At 39.9% G+C, this 19966-nt stretch overlaps 1 protein-coding gene across 3 annotated transcripts in view; it reads right to left on the bottom strand.

Moving 5' to 3' along the window:
• Positions 1-19966, bottom strand: part of GRM8 (glutamate metabotropic receptor 8) — a gene marked incomplete at both ends in the record, with an annotated part of 755346 nt that overhangs the window by 424536 nt on the left and 310844 nt on the right. For all 3 annotated transcript variants that reach the window (XM_082661983.1, XM_082661985.1, XM_082661984.1), the window contains 3 exons: positions 4027-4164; positions 5241-5395; positions 5864-5999. In XM_082661983.1, coding sequence (XP_082518109.1) covers positions 4027-4164; positions 5241-5395; positions 5864-5999 — 429 coding nt within the window. The remainder of the gene's footprint in view (positions 1-4026; positions 4165-5240; positions 5396-5863; positions 6000-19966) is intronic.

Here is a 19966-nt window from a genome sequence, read left to right as displayed (position 1 = left end):
CATTCATGTGTTACTGTTTCCCAAAAAAATAAGTTAGAATATTGTGTTCTTTATTTATTTTCTACCCAGGGACAAGTTATTTTAGTATCACTCACAATGGAATTTGCATGAAAATCTGTTTACTGACCCCATTCCATAAGGGTGCATTTGCCCTAGCACTTGGAGTAAACACCATTTTCATTGCACTAGAAGTAGTTCTAATTGGGCAGATTGTTACAATTTTAGCAACACCCAAATAAATCAAAGGAATATGCAGCAGACATGCCACCAAGTCTGGATTATACAGCAACCCAGTTCAGTATGCCTGAAATAAGGATTCCTTATACACCATCAACAAATGCTAAAAGAACATCTGGAGACATCAAAATTTTTTGGAAAATATGAGTTTCGAGAAACTGATGATTCTGAAAACAGTATGTTAAAGAGTTATGTGATTAATTGCTAATTTTATCATATATATAGTATATATGTACATATATATCATATATACAAATATATATAAAGAATGGAATTCATTCATTTCACTAACTGGTAAATTTTCATTAATATGATCTAAACATGTGGATGATCAAACAATAACATTCAGAATTCAAAACGAAGCACCTTGGGGCTTCCCTGGTGGCGCAGTGATTAAGAATCTGCCTGCCAATGCAGGGGACGTGTGTTCAAACCCTGGTGCGGGAAGATCCCACACGCCGCGGAGCTACTAAGCCCATGTGCCACAACTACTGAGCCTGCGCTCTAGAGCCCCCGAGCCGCAACTACTGAGCCTGTATGCCACAGCTACTGAAGCCCGCACTCCTAGAGCCCGTGCTCCGCAACAAGAGAAGCCACCGCAATGAGAAGCCTGCACACCGCAACGAAGAGTAGCTCCCGCTCGCCACAACTAGAGAAAGCCCGCACGCAGCACCGAAGACCTAATGCAGCCAAAATAAATAAATTAATTAAATAAATTAAAAACAAAACGTTAAAAAAAACACACACAAAAGCTAAGCACCTTGTAACATATACCTGAATGAGAAACACATCAGGTACTCTGTGTGTAACTTCTCCTTTCAAACCTTTCTATAAACTGCCTGCTCTTTATATCCCATTATTCATTGACACGCAAACTCCTCTCCAATAAGATGAACCTCTGCACTGTTCTTCACACACCTCCATGCCACTCTCTGCTGGCCCATCCTTGCCCTCATTTCGGATGCTTTCTCAAATCTTTCTTGTTATCAAACACTCGCCTCCTCCATGAAGCTTTGAATTTTACTTGAACTTACAGTCATACATTTTCTGAACTTCCTCAATATCTATGTCCAAATTTAACACTTAATCGTAGGATTGTTTTGCTCTCTGCTTATGTACGTGTATGTGTATCTCTTTTTCCCAATTAAATCACATGATTGAAAGGTAACACCTCCCTCTTAAGCCTCTCCCTGAAGTTTCTGTCAAGATCCTACTCCACATTTAACTTCGCTTTCCCTTGATAGTTCTTCTGACTGCTACGTTTATCTGAAAACATGCTGAGGGTTTCCCTGGTGGTGCAGTGGTTGAGAGTCCACCTGCCAATGCAGGGGACACGGGTTCGTGCCCCGGGCTGGGAAGATCCCACATGCCGCGGAGCGGCTGGGCCCGTGAGCCATGGCCGCTGGGCCTGCGCGTCCGGAGCCTGTGCTCCGCAGCGGGAGAGGCCACAACAGTGAGAGGCCCGCGTACCGCAAAAAAAAAAAAAAAAAAATGCTTAAATGTGCCCTGTCTTAAAGAAACTTCTGAAAGCCTGCTTCTTTCTCAAGCTCTCCCACCGTATCTACTTTCTTTCTCTGTCAAACTTCTTTGAAAAGCATTCCTTCCTCTACTTCTGTGCGCACTCTGTCTCCAGCCCTCTCAACCTGAGTCTCCACCTGCGCGCACCCCATCTTCTCTCCTGACTCCCAGTTCATCTCCTTCCCCAACCGCAATGCTCATTTCCTCTTCTGCCTCATCCCCTAGAGGCTCAAGTTGTCATCCATCGTATCTGCACAATTTCCTTCAGCAACTGCCTCTCTGTCCTCGTCTTTAACTTCCAGGTCTCCACCTGCCACTCCCTAATCTGTATTTTTAGTGCAGCACACAATGTGGGGTGCCAGACCTTATGCTGCCACCTGCTGGCGAGTTCCATGAGGCGAGCTTAGAACCAAATTCAGGGTCGTCCCTCCACATCTACCATCAGTGCTGTCCTTTCTGTTAAGTAATTCTCCTAGACCTAGTTGTCAAAGATTTAACATTCAGAACCTCCATCACTTACCACCATCTCCCCCGCATTAATCACTCACTGTGTACTGTAAATACTACCTACTACAATCTCTGCACTCTGTGTTCCACCCCTAACTAGCACACCTCATTTAAGCTGTGACTGCCCATTACAGGGGCTACTGGATGGGCCCTGATTGACCTTTCTCCTTTCTCTCCCCTGATCTCCAACCCTCCCTACCCTTCCGCCAGAGGAATCTTTTTGAAACAGGTATCTGAGCAGTGCCTTAAATGAAAAGTCTCATGTAATTCTACCCTACAGGTAGGATAAAGCCCCAACTCCTCAGCTCTGGAGCTTCTAGGAAGAACTCCAAGGTCCTGCATGAGCTGGCCTGTCTCTTTATCCTCTTCTTTCCTCACTTCCCCTCTCACTCCCTATCTTCACTCTCACTCACTCCGGCCTCCCTGACCTTTTTGTACCTGTACCTTGAACCAAAGAGGCTTGCCCTGGATCCTAGAATGGGCTGCCCTCATATCTTCACGTGGCTGACGACACCGGCCACTCAGGTCTGGTCTCAAATGTCACCTCTAAAGCATCCTGACCAAACGATCTACAGTAACTGCCACCGTCCCTCCCGAGACCACCTGGTCACTCTTTTCACATTTACTCTGTTGTATTTCTCCGAGGCACCTGGAAGTCTCTGTTCCTTTATACATTTACGTATTTAGTGTCTGTCTTTTCACACTCAGACGTAAGCCCTGTGAGCAGGAACTTTGCCTCACTTCACTTACCCCAGTTCCTGGAAGTCACATCCTCCACAGGGGGGCCCCTATTTTCCCATCCCCATCCTTGCTCCATTTATATGGCTGCTCTAGCACTTATCAGATTACATCTCTTATTTGAACAGCTATTTCCAAAGGAAGTGAACCACGGGCAAGGAGGTCGTATCAAAATGTCCGGGCCAGGGGTACGCAAGGGAGGGGTGTCTGGTTATAAGATGCTCATTCAGTGTGGAAGATTTTAGTGTAGAAGACTTACGCATCTTTGTTAAAATTACCCCTAACTTTCTATGTCCTTTTTAATCATGCTGTACATATTTCATTTTCTATGTGTTAGTTTCTAATATATATATATATATATGGATTAAAAGGATGTTTATATTGACCTTGTATCTTGATCTCCCTAAATGTACTACTTAGTTCTAAGTCATTTTTAAAACTCCACAGACGTTTCTACGTACATAATCATGTTTCTGCAAATAAAACGTTTCATTCTAACACTCAAAAAATGCACATTTAATATCACTATTAGTTTTCAGCACAAGATATAGAAAGTAGAGCATCAAAAAAAATCATAGCTGATAGAGCTGTGCAAGATATGGGGAACATGGACTGAAATAGTTGAAAAACACTATCTTAGAGCCATTTGTTATGATCTGTCATCCTCACTACATTTTGAGCTCCTGGTGAGCAAAATCATGTCTTGCTTATTTGTAAGTATCCCACCAAACCTAATAAAGTACTTTGCCTAAAGTAGGCACTCAATAAATGTTTTCTTAAATAGAATTAAAATATCCCAGTGTTGGACACATGCCCCATGTTCAGTACATACTTGTCCGTTGACTGTAAGAACCAGTGAGCACACCTAAGTCTGTTGAACGATCAATGTAAGCTCAGCCCCACTGAGAAACTATAACAAGAGACGTGAGGAAGTAGAAGATACCGTCATCATCATCCACATAGAAAAACTTCATTTCTCAGATAATGATAAAACGAATGCACCAAGGAAAACATTGAAGTGGCTACCTGTGCATTTCTTTACGTGACTGTTCCTTTTTCCATGTGATCCTAACTTGCATCCAAAATTCTCCTCCCAGAATTCCGCAAACCATACATTTCTTCGATTATTGGCAAGCGTTCGGCTTCTAAAGTATCGATCGAACCCTATTTTAAAGAAGAAAGGTATGATTTTAACATTCGTCCAAAATCAAAACCAGATACCATCAGAGCTTTTGAATAGATATTATATGATGTTGTGATCATTGCATGAAAAAATATGTATAACAGATGGGGGAGGGCAGCCAATAACCCAGCATTAAGGCTTCCCTTGTGGCAAGAGTCAATGGGGATCAGTGGACAATATCTCCACTCCCACCATTCACCATTCAGGCACCTGACTCTAGGGATGTACACAGCAGGTAAGCCTGTTGGGTGGCATCCACACCACCTCTGTCTCTCCTCTGTGTCTCCCAGCGGCAGCAAGCAGTGACCTCGTGCTGAATATTCAAAACCAACTCAGACTTTTCTCATTCTCCTCTCTCTCCCCTAGCACGAGTCAGTGTTCCAGGCTTCCGTGCTTCTACTTGCCTCAAGGTTTATCTGTCCCGCATGTTCCATTTTCAGCTAATTCAATAAACTAATCACTACTAATGTAATCTTCTGGAGTCATGGGTAATGGGCTAGTGTCATTCTGCTCAGGTAACCAACTCACTGAAGCGAGACCACCTGGAAATAGTGCCTTATTCCCAAGGATAATGGCAAAGGTAGGAATTTCAATCACTGTCGAGATCATTGGAAAAGATATTTGGGAGACAGACTGCCTTTCAGAGATGCTCCACATCTTTGCTGTTGCATTTATTTACCCATAGAGCCAGGCCAGCATCATGTCTTCATTTGCTATAAAGCAAGCACTCTCCTTCCAACAATGCTATAACCACTGTATACACCCATGGAAATATGCAAACTTAGAGGGCGACTACTAACATCACGGAGATATCCAAGGCCAACAGCAGTGCCCCCTAAAAAAATATCTAGTGGGTACTCTTTTCTAATAAAAAATATATATATATATACAATATGTTGAGTTAAATAGTTACTGTCTTGACCATTCTGCCATCAGTCCTAAAAATTCTATCGAGTCATTAATAATGGATTCATCTCACCGTATGCTGATACCCTGATTTTGCTTTTGAGTTTAGATTCAGTTGGAATGAAGCAAATTCTCTACAGTGCATCCTTACCATCAATTGACGCTCTTTTGGGCAAAATTGTCACAGCCCCTTCTGCAATCTCCTCCTGCTGATAAACAGGTGCTATTTTGGATCCCCAACTATCTGAGCCAATCCAGAGAAAATGCCCACTTTGGTTTAATTTTTTCGCTGCTTCCAATATCCTCCTATTGGAATAAAAAGAAATAAAACATACCACATTTACCAAGAAACTCTACACTTGTGAATGTTACAAGACCAGCTATATGAAGTCATAAACACTCAGTAGGTCACCATTAAACAACCAGTCAATCATTCTAACTGCCTGAGTCTTATCATCTCCTAAAAGGAATATATTGGAGACTTTAACTCCAGCAGCTGATAATTAGCCTTATCCTTAACCTCATTCACATCATTCTGTTTATCATCGTTATTTGTCTCATTTCTTTCAGTCCCCAGGCTTTACTTGATAAACAGATTGGACTGAGAAACTAGAAGGCTGTTGTCTCTGTGTAGCAGAAGGCAGTCTGTAATTGCATGAGAATGTTGCAATTCCTATGAAATCTCACAAGATTTTACATTGAACATGAAATATGTCAGAAAAAGGATGTGGGCTGCAAATCTGATCCTACATGAGGAAGAAAAGCAATCAGCACCTGATGTCATCTTCATTAGCAAACATAATCACTGCCCGAGCATTAGGTGTTTCTAGCAGACGCTTGATTATTTTTTCAAATTCTCCAGGTCTTGGTTCACGTGGGATTTTCTGTGATTGAGCAATGCAAACACCACCTATTTAAAAAAAAAAGAAAGAAACAGAGCAAGTGATTAGGAAAAGACATTTACTTAACACACTTAATGAGGTTAGCTACTTTATAAAACACGTGACTCAGTAAAGGATACTGTTTCTCAAAGTATCTGTCATTCTCACCTACTAAAAGCAATCACTTTTTTGCATTATATGTATCAAATAAATGACATCAATAACTTAATCATACATCAGAGGTTTTTTCCAAGTTTAAACATTATTTTTGTGGATGTCTTTAAAAAAACCAAAGTGTACAAAATGTGGGACAAGAGAGAAAGAGTGGAAAGAAGGCTCTTTTAATTCATTTAACCTAAGTCCAAGGATAAGAGTCTGGATTAATAAAAGGTATGAGTATGTCTTATAGGTGAGACCACCTGTGAGGAAGGAAGGTCCTTTTGCTAATTTTATTTATCAGTAGACTTCCTTTAAGGTTAATTTCCTTTTTTGAGCTCATAGTATTGCAGCAAGATTCTTATGCAGCACCATAATATGTTACGAGACAAGTGGTCTTCAAGACTGAGACACTAGCCAAGTTTCAAAGACACAAACCCTCAGTTGACATATATCTTCACCATGAAAATCAAAATGGCAGAAATCCCATCCCACTCACATGGAAAAAGACAAGAACTCTTCTTTTGGCCTCTCCTTTTAAAGCAACATGAAGCCAAAAAGAAAAGTTTAGAAAAGATCTCTGCCCCCTGCCGATGGGCTGGGCTAGGAGGAGAAGAAGGAGGTTTCCTTTGTTTCAGTGGTACAGTTATAGCATATTCTGATACTAGGAGAAAAAGCAATATTAGCAAGATGTTTCAATTGCATTATGGTTTAAGCAGGCTTTTTGAGTCGCTTGACAAGAAAATCATCATTTATTTATAGTATTGCTTCAGTAGGCAAAGGCATGTTTTCTTCTAAACAGTTGACAATGCATTCAGTCACCCAAACATTACTGGATGCCATTATATGCTATGCATTGGGCTGGACACTGGGAATGAGTAGTCTAATCCAGCAGTTACCAGCTAGTCTGGGAAAGGGGCATTCCAATAAATTATCATGGAACATGTAATAAATTTTAGAATGGAGAGAGTCTACCACACTTTGGGAGCACAGAGGAAGGAGTAACTCAAGTGCTTGAGAGAGCTGGATTTTAAATGGCAAATATACATAAACATAGGGACAAAAATGGGACATTTCTGGTAGAAGCCAAGGCATGAAAGAACCTTGCTTGATCGTGACCTATGGTTGAGACTGGCTGGGGCTGAGGTTGGAAAGAATGGACAGGTCCAGCTTGACAATGACTTTGCTATACACGCCAAAGAATTTGGATTTTATCTTGAAAAGGATGGGAACCCACTGAAAGCTCATGAGCAGGAGAATTACATGATGAGCTGTGCACTTTGGGAAGAAACCTCAAGTAGGCAAACAAAGAAGAACCATGTGGTAGCCAGACAAGGGGTGTCCCGTGTGTTGTGATCAGATTTAACATACGTGACAATACTGTATGAATAACAGTGCTAGAGTACTGAAGGTTATTTTCTGTGTAAGTTAGAGCACTGCCAAAGTTATCCCTGCAATAGAAATACCCTCACTAACCCTACACTATGCTCTTCAGGGGTGGGAATTGCCCATAATCCACAGACAGAGCCTGTAGTTAGTTAGTCTACTGATATGCCATGAATAGTTGTGATGACTGATTCATTCGTTCAGTAAATATTTATGGCGTGCCCACTATCTGTCAGATACCATGTGGGGCATGTGGATTTACAATGGTGAATAAAATAGACACGGCCCTTGCCTTCACAGAGTTTAGAGATGTTATGGGTAAAACAGGCTTAATGCAAAACAAACCCGCAAAATAAGTATATAAGTTATGGCAAGTCCTAGGAGGAAGAGCAAGGACATTTAATTTAGATTGAGGAACGTTTGGGAAAAGTGTCCCTAAAGTTGGTATCACTTGGTTAAGGTCAGAAAGAAGAGAGAATGTGAGAGCATCACATGGGAAAGTGCAGGAAAGAGCCAGTGGAGTTAATGAGTGAAGGGGAGAGAAGTGTGAGACAAAAATGAGAGGTAATTTGGGGGCCAAATCATGCATGGCATGCAGAGCCTGCAGAAGATTATGTGTAATTAAAGTGCCTGACATTTAGTAGCCCATAGGAATACGTCTTGTCTATGACCGCCGCATTTCATGGGAGAAAAATGAATGAGGACCATTGAATTACGTAAGAGGGCAACCTGGAGTGAAAAGAATAGGAGGCCATGAGCCCAGTTAGGAGGTTATCAGAACAGGCAATGGAAAATGATGACTAGGGTAATGCTGCTGGTACTGAGGAGGGGCAGGTGGACCTGTAAGAATTTGAGTTAGAATCAGTAGGGCTTTGTAATATTTTTCTCACCTTTATTGAGACATGAATGACAAATAAAAATTGTATATATTTAGGTTGTACTGATTGGATCTAAGTAGTGAGGTAGTGGGAAACCATTAAGCATGACTCTAAGGTTTTGGCCTTGGTGATCAGTTTGTGTGATGACTCTATTAAACAAGTAGGAAACACAGGAGGGTGAACAGGTTTGGAGAGGAGGAAAGAATGATTTTGATTTAGGATAAGTTGTCTTCAAAGTACCCATGGAACATCGAACTGAGAAAAAGTGAGTCTGGAGCTAAGGAGAGAGAAGGGAGTTGTAATCACAATGTTGCCTGATGCAGATACAGTAAGAAGTTGAAGTGTTGGGAACGAAGAGATCACTCAAAGAGAATATTGAAATCAACAACAGGAAAAGGTGAGTGACAGAGCTCTCAGAAAACCCACCAGCTAGGGGAAGGGAGCTAGTGAAAGAGACTGGACAAAAGTGATTACACATTTTGAGGAGAAAACTTTGGGGACAAAGTCTTAAGTTGAAGACTATGCATAATGTGTTTAAAAATCAAACAAACAAACAAAAAACTGTGGTGAGTGGAAGCATTAGGTAACCACAGAAATGCAAGACCCAAACTGTAACACTCTCTGGGGAACAATAGCTGTTTCAAAATATGACTGCTCTTTTAAGAAAATTCCTCTGATTACTTAAGGATCCTATTAAAGACATGTCATATCCAAAATATCATTCTGAGATTAATCCTGACTCCATTGCCAGAAGAAATGAAGGCCAGAAAATTTTTATTATGACTATTTCAGATGAGGCAAACAGGCAATGCCATCCAGACATATGGTTTAGTCTGAATTCATTGATGTATTCATTTACTACAGATCTAGTGAACATTTTTGTTTGTAAAAAGCTGAGTTGGGCTGGAATTTTACATAATCTATTCATATGTTTTTATTCCTTTACCTCACCTTTTATTTGTCAGCCTGGTCAATCGGTATTTTCCTGGAAAGAGGGACTGCACGATTAATTTATTTCAGCTGAGTAAATCCTTATGAAGATCCTGCACCACATGGCATTGTGCTGTTTGGTGCCTTATAGATATTTTATTAAATTGTGGAGTGTGTTACTCTCAGGTAATTGGAGTTAGAAGATTAGGATTTTTTTCTTAACCTTGAAACTCATTCACAATTTCTGTCTTCACATCAGTCAAGAAGCCACACTCATAAGCAATCATAAAAGCACATATCGTCTACTGCATTTCCGGAGCTATGGACATTGTCTCCCATTCTGTCCAAAAAAGTCTTATAATTGAATGACAAGATGTACACATAAGAAAAGCCAGATAAGAATGTAAAACGATGGACTGCTAAAAAATAATAGCAGAAGATCAACTGCAGTAATAAATGACAAGTCCCCCCGCCCCCCACCAAATAGTCCAATGATTTCATGAGAACAAGAGGTCTTTATATACTGTTAGAGTTGAGGTAAAGTACCAATGAAATTTAGTCAAACATTCAGGCTTTATCAAAGACGTGCTTCCTTCAATACTCATTATATGTTGTTTCAATTTTTAAAGAGACTCTCTGACTTGATATAGACTCCTGGGGTGGGAGAAGGAAGAGGAGCTGCTCTCCATCAAAGCACGTCTATTGCATCTATTTCTTCATACCTCACTCTGGAAGAGTACTGATTGTGTGCAATTCAAGGAACACTAACTTTCTTATTCTACAGCTGTCCCCAATTCTGCAAGAAATAATTTTGAAAGCTTAGCGCTTAGGAATGTTGTACGGAGGAATTTATAATTGGCTGTTCTCTAGAATCTTCTGACTTCCTCATTTGTGTCAATGTTTTCCTTTTGATTATTTAGTGATAATTAAAAGATCATTTGTTGAACAAAACATTTTACATTCACTCTACAACACACGTGATCACTCCTTCCCAGTCTCATTCACTCTTACCTCCCTAGTCGTAGCGAAAGCGCTCTAAGATTGGCATTATCACCACATTTCTGATGAGGAAACTGAGAAACAAGGGGTGTCAACAGCTGGCAAGAGGTTGGAACCCAGGTTCAAAGTCAGATCTGACTCCAAGACTAGCCTTTTTTCTTCATCTTTTCCATCACTTATCCAATTGACCAGTGTCTCAAGTTGGTTCACAATTTCTGTCAAGTTCTAAGTAAATCAAATCGAGTCCCTGGTTATATAACTTGTTAGATCTGCATGACAGAATGGTTTTGATACATAAACAAATCAACAAAGTTACCATTTAATCAATGGTTAAGCTATTGGTAAAAAAGTGATTGGTCAAAATTGTTGGTTAACCGTAAGAGATTGTTTATAATTGACCCTAATGAGAATGTAATATAGTCAGTCAACTATTATTAAATTATTTCTTATGAATGCACTTGCAAATAATAGCAATGAGCAAAACCAAATAACCAGTTTTTTTGTTTCTGTCTTAAAGACAACAGAAACACGTTAACTCTTCAAAGTGCCGCGATCCCAATTCCAATTCTTAGGGAGTGAGGAATTTCCCCACCATCACCAGGCAATCCTCTGACAAAAACTGGGTGTCGTACAATTCAACTCATTTCTGATACTATCTACCTGGATATTGTCAGATTCCACAGGTTAAGGGTTCAAGTCCTACAAGACTGTCTGCCCAGCCCCTGCCCCACTTCAGATGTCAGTCACAAGCTCTGCTTGTTACCTGTGCTTCTGACCAACTGGTTACAGATCAGAGGTTCCCAAAATCTCTTCCTTGGGTTCAATTAATTTGCTAGAGAGGCTAACAGAACTCAGAGAAACATTGTACTTACCAGATCACTGGTTTATTATAAAAGAATGTAACTCGGGAACAGCCAAATAAGAGATGTACAGGGCAAGGCATGGGGAAAGGGCACAGAGCTTCCATGCTCTCTCTGAATCTCCAAGTGTTCACCAACCTGAAGCTCTCCAAACCCCATCCTTTCCAGTTTTGATGGAGGCTTCATTACATAGGCATGATTGAAATGGCCATTGGTGGTTGAACTCAATTTCCAGCCCCTCTCCCCTCCCTGCAGGTTGGGGGGTGAGACTGAAAGTTCTAACCCTCTAATCCTGTGGCTGGTCTTCCTGACAACCAGCCCCAACCTTAGGTTACCTACAGGCTTTCCTAAAGTCATCCCTTAACATAACAAAAGACACCTTTTTCACTCTCATCACTTAGGAAATTCCAAGTATTTTAGGATCTCTGTGCCAAAAACTGGATAAAGACCAAATACTATTTCTTATTATACGTCACAATATCACAACTCTATGCCCTACTCTTTTCTTTTTTTTTTTTTTTTAACATCTTTATTGCAGCATAATTGCTTTACAACAAATGCTGGAGAGGGTGTGGAGAAAAGGGAACCCTCTTGCACTGTTGGTGAGAATGTAAATTGATACAGCCACTATGGAGAACAGTATGGAGGTTCCTTAAGAGACTAAAAATAGAACTACCAGACGGCCCAGCAATCCCACTACTGGGCATAGACCCTGAGAAAACCATAATTCAAAAAGAGTCATGTACCACAATGTTCATTGCAGCACTATTTACAATAGCCAGGACATGGAAGCAACCTAATTACTCTTGACGTCATTTCTTTCCACCTTTCTGGAGACATAAGTAAAATGACAATTTGGCCCTAATGTAATGGGTCCTTTAGTGGTAGTTCAGTAAAATTTGTTCTAAGGTTTGAACAAGTGTAATCACGCCTTTTGTAACAGTACTTTCACCTCCTTATGTGGTGTACATCTGGGACTTAGCAGCAAAGTATACAGTGTGATGAAAGTTTGTCTCTTTGTCAGCTTCAAGTGCACTTTGTGAAAGAGATTTACCTCACACATCGCAGTGAAGTAAAAGTGTTATCTTGAACAACATGCATTAAAAGAGCAAAACTGCACTTAAATCTGTGCTCATTCCCCCACCACCACCACCACCACCAAACCTGTTATGCTTTTTCCTCTATCAAATGCCAATTCACCCTTAAAGAGACTGAACAGCAATGAAATGAGGGAATGAAAGTCCTGGTACAGGAGGGGCATGAGTGCCTTGCTACTCCCCTCTTTGTCCCCTAAGAGTGGCAGTAGGGAGAGGACTGTAGGGAGAGGACTGGCTCAGAGAGCCCCTTTCCTGCCAGTCTCCATGTGACTCAGAGATGCTCGTGCTTGGAAGGCAGATTGGGCTGGAACAGGTTCACAGGGTCAGTTTCCTACATGCTAGGCTTTCTAACATGCCCTCATTTCATCACAGATCCACTCAGAGGCACAGAGCAGTATGGCGGTTATGAACGTTGTCTCTGGGGCTACACTTTCTAGCTCCAAATCCCGGCCCTTCTCTGACTAGCTGTGATGCTGGGGAAGTTGTGTGACTTCTCTGTGCCTCTGTCCCTCAATCTAAAGATTGAGAGGATGCTAGTATCTTCCAAATGGGTTATTGTGAAAAGATTAAATAATCACTCAACAGATTAATTTGTTTCCTCAGAAAACACATTCATTGTAAATTGTTTAAAATAAAAATTGACAAACCCCAAACAGAAACAGTAACTCACTTTCACCAAGCAATAATTACCTATAACATTAATTCTAGACTCCTTAAATTTCATTCCCCAAATGTACACAGAATAACAACTCTTACTAGCAAGTCCAGTCAACGGGGATGCTAAGTACAAAAGGTTCTACGTTAGAAGGGAAACTTGTGCCCATCACCACTTGAACTAAACATCTAATGTGTTGCCTCTTCCCCTCTTGAAAACTGGAAATGTCTAAGGAGACATGGGTACAGTAGATGGGAAAAATTCAGGAAAAGAAAGGATGAGGAAAAAGAAGGAGAAGAAGAAGAAGAAGAAGGGGGGTGGGGAGAGGGTGAGAAGGGAAATGACATGACTTGGGGGAAGAAATAGAAGAGGGAAAAGAACAAGAGGAGAGACTAGAGGGCAGACCATCCACACCAGAAGTATCTTCGGAGCTGGGCAAAAAATCCATTCTCTTCAGGGTCAAAACATCAAACGTGGAGTTAGGAACATTTGGAGAAGGAGAACTTGATGAGGTTTAAATAAATTTTACTACTGTGTTGTGTGCATTTGTATTTACATGAATTATTTTCTGAGTACTATTTTTGGAGTGTTTTGGGATTTTTATTTTGTTTTGTCTGTTTTTTTGTTTTGTTTTGTTTGCTATTTCAAAGTGGATTCCCAGATACTGGGGCCAAAAGTATGACAGGAAGGTTTTGAAAGATAAAACTAACTCCCTGTAAATGCTCAAATGCTCAATATGAATAAACTCTCTAAGAAAAGAGAAATTTCATATTTTCTAGCCCATTGCTTGGAAAAACCATCATGCCAATGACCACTAGAATCAAAGTGAGCACTGGTTAAATTTCTCACCCTTCTGGATTAGGAAAAACACAGTACTGGATCTAGGATTAAGCTCATTACAGTTACAGATGAGACATTAGTAATTCAGTTACAGATGAGGAATTCATTACAGAATCATGCCAATTAAATTAGTGAGGGGGAGAGTAGACAATCGTGGCATCCGCCCTTCTTCAATCATTCAACAAATATTTATTGAGCACTGTTACAGGTCAGATACTTTTTAGACACAGAGTATACAAGAGCGAATAATATAGAGAAGGTCTCTGACTTCACAGAGCTCACATCTCAGTAAATCCCTAGGGTCTTGTGAAGCCTGATACCAGTGGGCATTCATTGGATGTGTGATAAATAAGTGAATAAACAAGAAATTCTTATTTCATGATGTAGTAGAATGATCTAATAAAGAGATACTAAGCATATCCATGTATTAAAAATACCGTCATTCAGGCAAGGCTAAGCATCTCTGCGTCTACGTTACATATGTATGTAACATAAAGTCACTTCCAAATACCTTCTGCAAATAGGACACTCCCAACAGTGTCTCAGCAGTAGCTGTCCGAGCCTGCAAACTATGGACATTCTTCTACACAAGTAATATCTTCGTCTACTTACCAGCATTACCTGAATTCTGCTATATGTTGGCTTTCAGTGCAGCATTTCAACAGATACTCAAAGGGGGCTGACATTCTTGATTTAAAGAAGAAGGAACTAATAGCTGAAAGATCATTATTGCTTTAGTTGCATAACTCTTCAGAGCAAGGCTTGCACCACAACCAACGTACAACAGTGACTAAGCTAAGAAGTGGACTTCAGAGAACAAAAATAAAGCACCGAAAGCATTTAAAAACTCCATCTTTCAAGCAAATGCAAGTACTTGTAGTATTTCTGTAGGCAGTTCACAATAAGTTTCCATGGCAAGATTTGATCTATGTGTTTGAGGCATATAAAAGTTAAAAATATAATTGTATATTTAACTCTTTGGATTCAAATAGAACTAAAAAGAGAGGAGAGTAAAATGACATGTTTTTGATAGCAAGCCATTGTACAGTTAAAGAACTCTTTTTAAAAAAATTTTTAACAGTTTTACTGAAGTGTAATTGATATATCAAAAAAAACCTACATATGTTTAATGCATACAATTTGATGAGTCTGGACATATGCATACACCTATGATACTATCATCACAATCAAGGTAACAAACATATCCATCATTTCCAAGTTTCCTTGTGTCTCATGTCCCCTTTGTGTGTGTGTGTGTGTGTGTGTGTGTGGTAAGAACACTTAACATGAGATCTATCCTCTTAACAAAATTTTAAGTGAATACCATGCTGTTAACTATAGGCACTACTTTGTACAGCAGCTCTCTAGACCTTATTCCTCTTGCATAACTGGAACTTTACCCCCATTGAATAACAACTTCCCATTTCCCCTTCCTCCCAGCCCCTGGTAACCACCATTCTCTCTGCGTCTATGGTTTGACTACTTCAGACTCCTCACATAAGTAGAACCATACGGCATCTGTTCTTCTGAGACTGGCATATTTTACTTAGCATAACATCCTCCAGGTCTGTCCATGTTGTCTCACATAGTAGGATTTCCTTCTTTGTTAAGGCTGAATAATATTCCATTTTATGTGTATTCCACATTTTCTTTATCCATTCATCTGTCAATAGACATTTGGGTTGCTTCCATATCTTGCCTATTGTGAATAATGCTTCAGAGAACACAGGAATGCCAATAACTCCTCCAGACCCTGTTTCAATTCTTTTGGTTAAGTACCCAGTCATGAGATTGCTGGATTATATGGTAGTCCTCTTTTTAATTTTTTTGAGGAAGCTCTACTATTTGCCATAGTGGTTGTACCACTTTACATTCCCACTAACAGTGTACAAGGACTCCATTTTCTCCACATCCTTGACAACAGTTGTTATATTTTGTTGTTTGTTTGATAATCGTCATCTTAACATGTGCAAGGTGATATCTCATTGTAGTTTTGATTTGAATTTCCCTGATGATTAGTGATATTGAGTAACTTTTCATGTACATAGTGGCCACTTGTATGTTTTCTTGGGAGAAATACTTAAGTCCTTTGACCATTTTTATTTATTTATTTTTAAATTTTATTAAAGTATAGTTTATTTACAATATAGTGTTTTTGACCATTTTTAAATTGAGTCACTTGAGCTTTTGCTATTGCACGGTAGGAGTTTAAGGACTCTTGTTAAAATAAATTTTAGACTAGATTTTACTCAAAATAGAAGGCAGTTAGTAACTTGAGATGCAAGACTCCCCATACACAAAAGAAATTAACTCTATTACCTTTTCCTTAACTAAAAACCCATTTAGAACAAATAGAAAATAATAATAATAATATAGTGTATTGAATACTAGTTCACCATGCTTTAATATCTCATTTCACCCTCATAATATCTCAGTGCTACTGAATATGTAAGGTAAACATCATAAACTTGAGGAAACTGTCCCCGAGGTCACACAGCTAGGAAGGAGTCAAGTGCAGACCTGTGACCCTTAACCTAGTAGCCAAGTATATTCATTGTACTTTGCTACTATCTCTCATAATTGTCCCCTTGATCATTAAAACTCCTCAATATAAATAATTAAACAGCATCAACAGGTAAGGTAGTATGACCAAAATGCGAACTCCAAAGTTTTATACCATCAAGACCGAATAACTTAGGAAAATGGATTTTGTTCTGGTTCAGGTTGGACAAAAGTCTCATTCATTAACATCCTCTCAAAAGAGTGTCCTGCAGGCTTCTTCTCTACATGAACCCAGGCATGCCCACCAACACTCCTGGAGCATTCACTGTGTGCTTACTATATGCTGAGTGCTCTGTTGAAGTCTGGAGATACAAAAATGAGTAAGAAGCCACAGTCCCTGGTCTTGAGGCACTCACAATAAATAACACAATATGTAAACAGTATTACAATTTCATGTGAGAAATGCTACAATGCAGGGTAGCCTAGGGGTATGGACCAAGAAAACAGAATCTAGTTAACTATGAATAAGATTCACCAGCTCCTGCCAGTGACCGTAGGAATACATGGTCAAAGAAGCGAAAAAAGTAGCTGTATGGTACATTCAGACACACCAGGATCAACAAAGTCAGAAAACATTGCAGAAGTAAGCTTATGATTGATTTAGCCATCCAGAAACCAGCAAAGTCTATTTCTAATGGAAACTACCAGTCATCAGATATATCCAGTATTTCCAGTGAAAATGTGATTGTCCTTAATAATTTAAATACGATGTAATAAATACCTTGCGTTTATGTACAAGGGGGATTTAATTTTACTTTTCCACAATAAGAAACAGACCACACATCTTGAAGTGGAAGGAATACAGAGAAAAAAAATTAAATAACCATTAAAATGGCCATTTGAAAGGGTTAGAACAAAGCATCAGTTCTAAGAACCAAGGATTTTAGTTGGGTTCAATGCATTTTAATCACAACTAATCAAACAGTTTATACACGGCTTTGTTTATTTCAATGTTAAAACACGTCAGAACTTGCAAGAATAGTTTTTTAGAAGTTTATTCCTATTATTGCAAACTGTGAATGCACAGGCCAAGGCAAAATCTGAATCATCTAGAGATTCACTATCAAACATTCTTTCACTGAAACCAAGAAACGTCTATCCCCGCGGTGTTACAGGAACAGAGCAGGTATGTTATAACATTTTGCATTAAATTATATCATTTATCTAAGGGTGTTCTTAGGAAAGAACATTAAGCTTTCAATAATCCTAACATCATTCAAGCACAAAAATGAAAACTGCGGATCAGAACTGCAAATGACAAAAGGATAACCGTTTGTTACCTCATAAATTTCTATGGTATAATTTCTACAATATCCATTCATGCCGTGACTCCCAGATAAAACTCATTCTCTTTACAAATGCATTATATCTTAACAATATACTATAGCAAGTGAATATCTATAAAATAAAAAGCAGTTCGGCTTGTGGGAAAAAATTCCTGAAATATGAATAGTATGACAGACGTACTGGCTCTACCATTCTAACAACAAGTTCACTCAAGCCATGATATAATTTCTCATTCCTACATTGGATTATGCCCATGTCCCCTCTGTAGGACCCTCTCTGGCTATCAGTTTCGTCATTTGTACAAAGAAGGGTGCTTGATGGGACGACCTCAAGATTCCTTTGAATTTCAGCATTTTGTGTTTCTATGAATATACACATATACTGCCTCCCATGAGTACTGTGAATTATGTAAGTAAGTTCTAATACAGAAATAGAAAGAATATCATGTAAAATACAATAAATCACTTGTTTAAAAGCCTAAAGGAGAAGAACTAGAAGAGACATAAGAAAATTTATTCAATTCAAAATTATGAAGCCTGGGTAGCTTAAAAACTAATTTTTATGAGGGTATTAGGGTCTCAGCCAGGTGCTTTGGGTCTAGAGACCAGTTTGTCGAAGCACTCTCATTCCTTCTCAGTTGATTGAAAAGGAAATGAGACAGGGGGTTCAGCATAGTCATGATGGAGACATCCATGCAGATTTGTCCATTAATAGCTTTCATTTCACTATTCCATAAGCCTCCCTTCTCCTCTCATCTTTTAATTTCCCTCTCATTTCTTTATCCTACTCCACTTTCCTTTTCTTCTTTTTCTTTGCTCCTCTCTTACTCCCCCCTCTCCCCTTTCGAAAACCAGAATGTGGTGACAGGTCACCTGATGCAGCACCCTTCCAAGTCTGCCTGTCCCGCTGTTCCCTAAGATTCACTAACAGGACAGAGCAGCAAAAAAGAACTGCTGTGTGGCCTGGAGTTTGGTTAAGCAAGGAAACGAGAACACATTCATTTATCTCCACTTCCTCCAAATATCCAACTGAGTATCAAATGGAGGTGAGTATCAAATGGAGAAAAGAAATGGAAAGAAATGTATTCAATATTTGGAAAGCTGAAAAGCAGATGATGATCTTGCCAGGCAGAAAAAAAAAAAAAAAAAAAAAAACTGAAAGGAAAGCCCTCAGGGCATGGGGATGCAGCTGATATGAAGAGAAACAAAGTAGCCACTCCACCCAACATCAGGAAGGCTCTAGGAGGGGAGGCGCCAGAGACTCCAGAGGTGGGGGTTAAAACAGAATTGGGTGAAAATCTCTGTGTCTTCCTCCAACTACAGACCCTCTGCACAGAAGATCAGAGGGTCACTGTAGAGGATGAACTCAAGGACACCAGACCCAGCAAGGACTGAGCAGGTTTCTATAAAGTGAAAGCCTGTATGCTGAATGGGGATCCCCTGGTCCTGGTCCCCCTTCCCTGCTTAGCACCCAGACTCCAGCTGCCTAACTTTCATCTCCCAGGCAGGAAACTGGAAGAGTCTTCTTGGGAGAAACTGGCCAAAGGGTGACACCGTACTGATACTCATTGATGGATGTCTCCCAATTAGATAATCATGTCTACTTGCTCATTTTTTTTTTTTTTTTTTTTTTTTTTTTTTTGCGGTACGCGGGCCTCTCACCTTTGTGGCCTCTCCCGTTGTGGAGCACAGGATCCGGACGCGCAGGCCCAGCAGCCATGGCTCACGGGCCCAGCCGCTCCGTGGCATGTGGGATCTTCCCGGACCGGGGCACGAACCCGCGTCCCCTGCATCGGCAGGCGGACTCCCAACCACTGCACCACCAGGGAAGCCCTACTTGCTCATTTTAAAGTAAAGCCACAGTCAGGGAACCTGACCCACAAGTCGCAAGCTTCCAAACAGCACCAGGACCACATTCTTAATGTCACACCAAACAGAGGAGAAGAACTCAGCGGACACAGAAACAAGACAGAAGCAGAAGATGACTTCAAGAATATTAATAACCTCAGAGAGAAGACATTCTGTCCACGCAACAAGAACAGGAGGCTATAAACACAGGAGCATTCAGAGAACAAGGAACAGCTCCTGGATATTAAAAAAGATAAGTGAGATAGAAATACCTCAATAGATAAGACATAAGAGAAAGTCAAGGGAATATTTCAGAAAGTAAAACAAATGAAAAATCGTCATGAAATTAGGGAATGTATCCAGGAGGTTCAACATTCAAACTCTGAAGTCTCAAAAAGAAATAGAGAGGCCATTACCAAAGAAATAAAAGAATATTTCTGAGAACTGAAGAACACGAGTTTTTGACTTGAAAACACCTGTCAAATTTCTAGCAAAAAGA

The sequence above is a fragment of the Grampus griseus genome, assembly GCF_964374135.1.
Source record: "Grampus griseus genome assembly, chromosome: 9".
In the NCBI taxonomy this organism is placed as follows: Eukaryota; Metazoa; Chordata; class Mammalia; order Artiodactyla; family Delphinidae; genus Grampus; species Grampus griseus.
The sequence above is the reverse complement of the archived record's forward strand: the minus strand, read 5'-3'. Positions and strand labels throughout refer to the sequence as shown.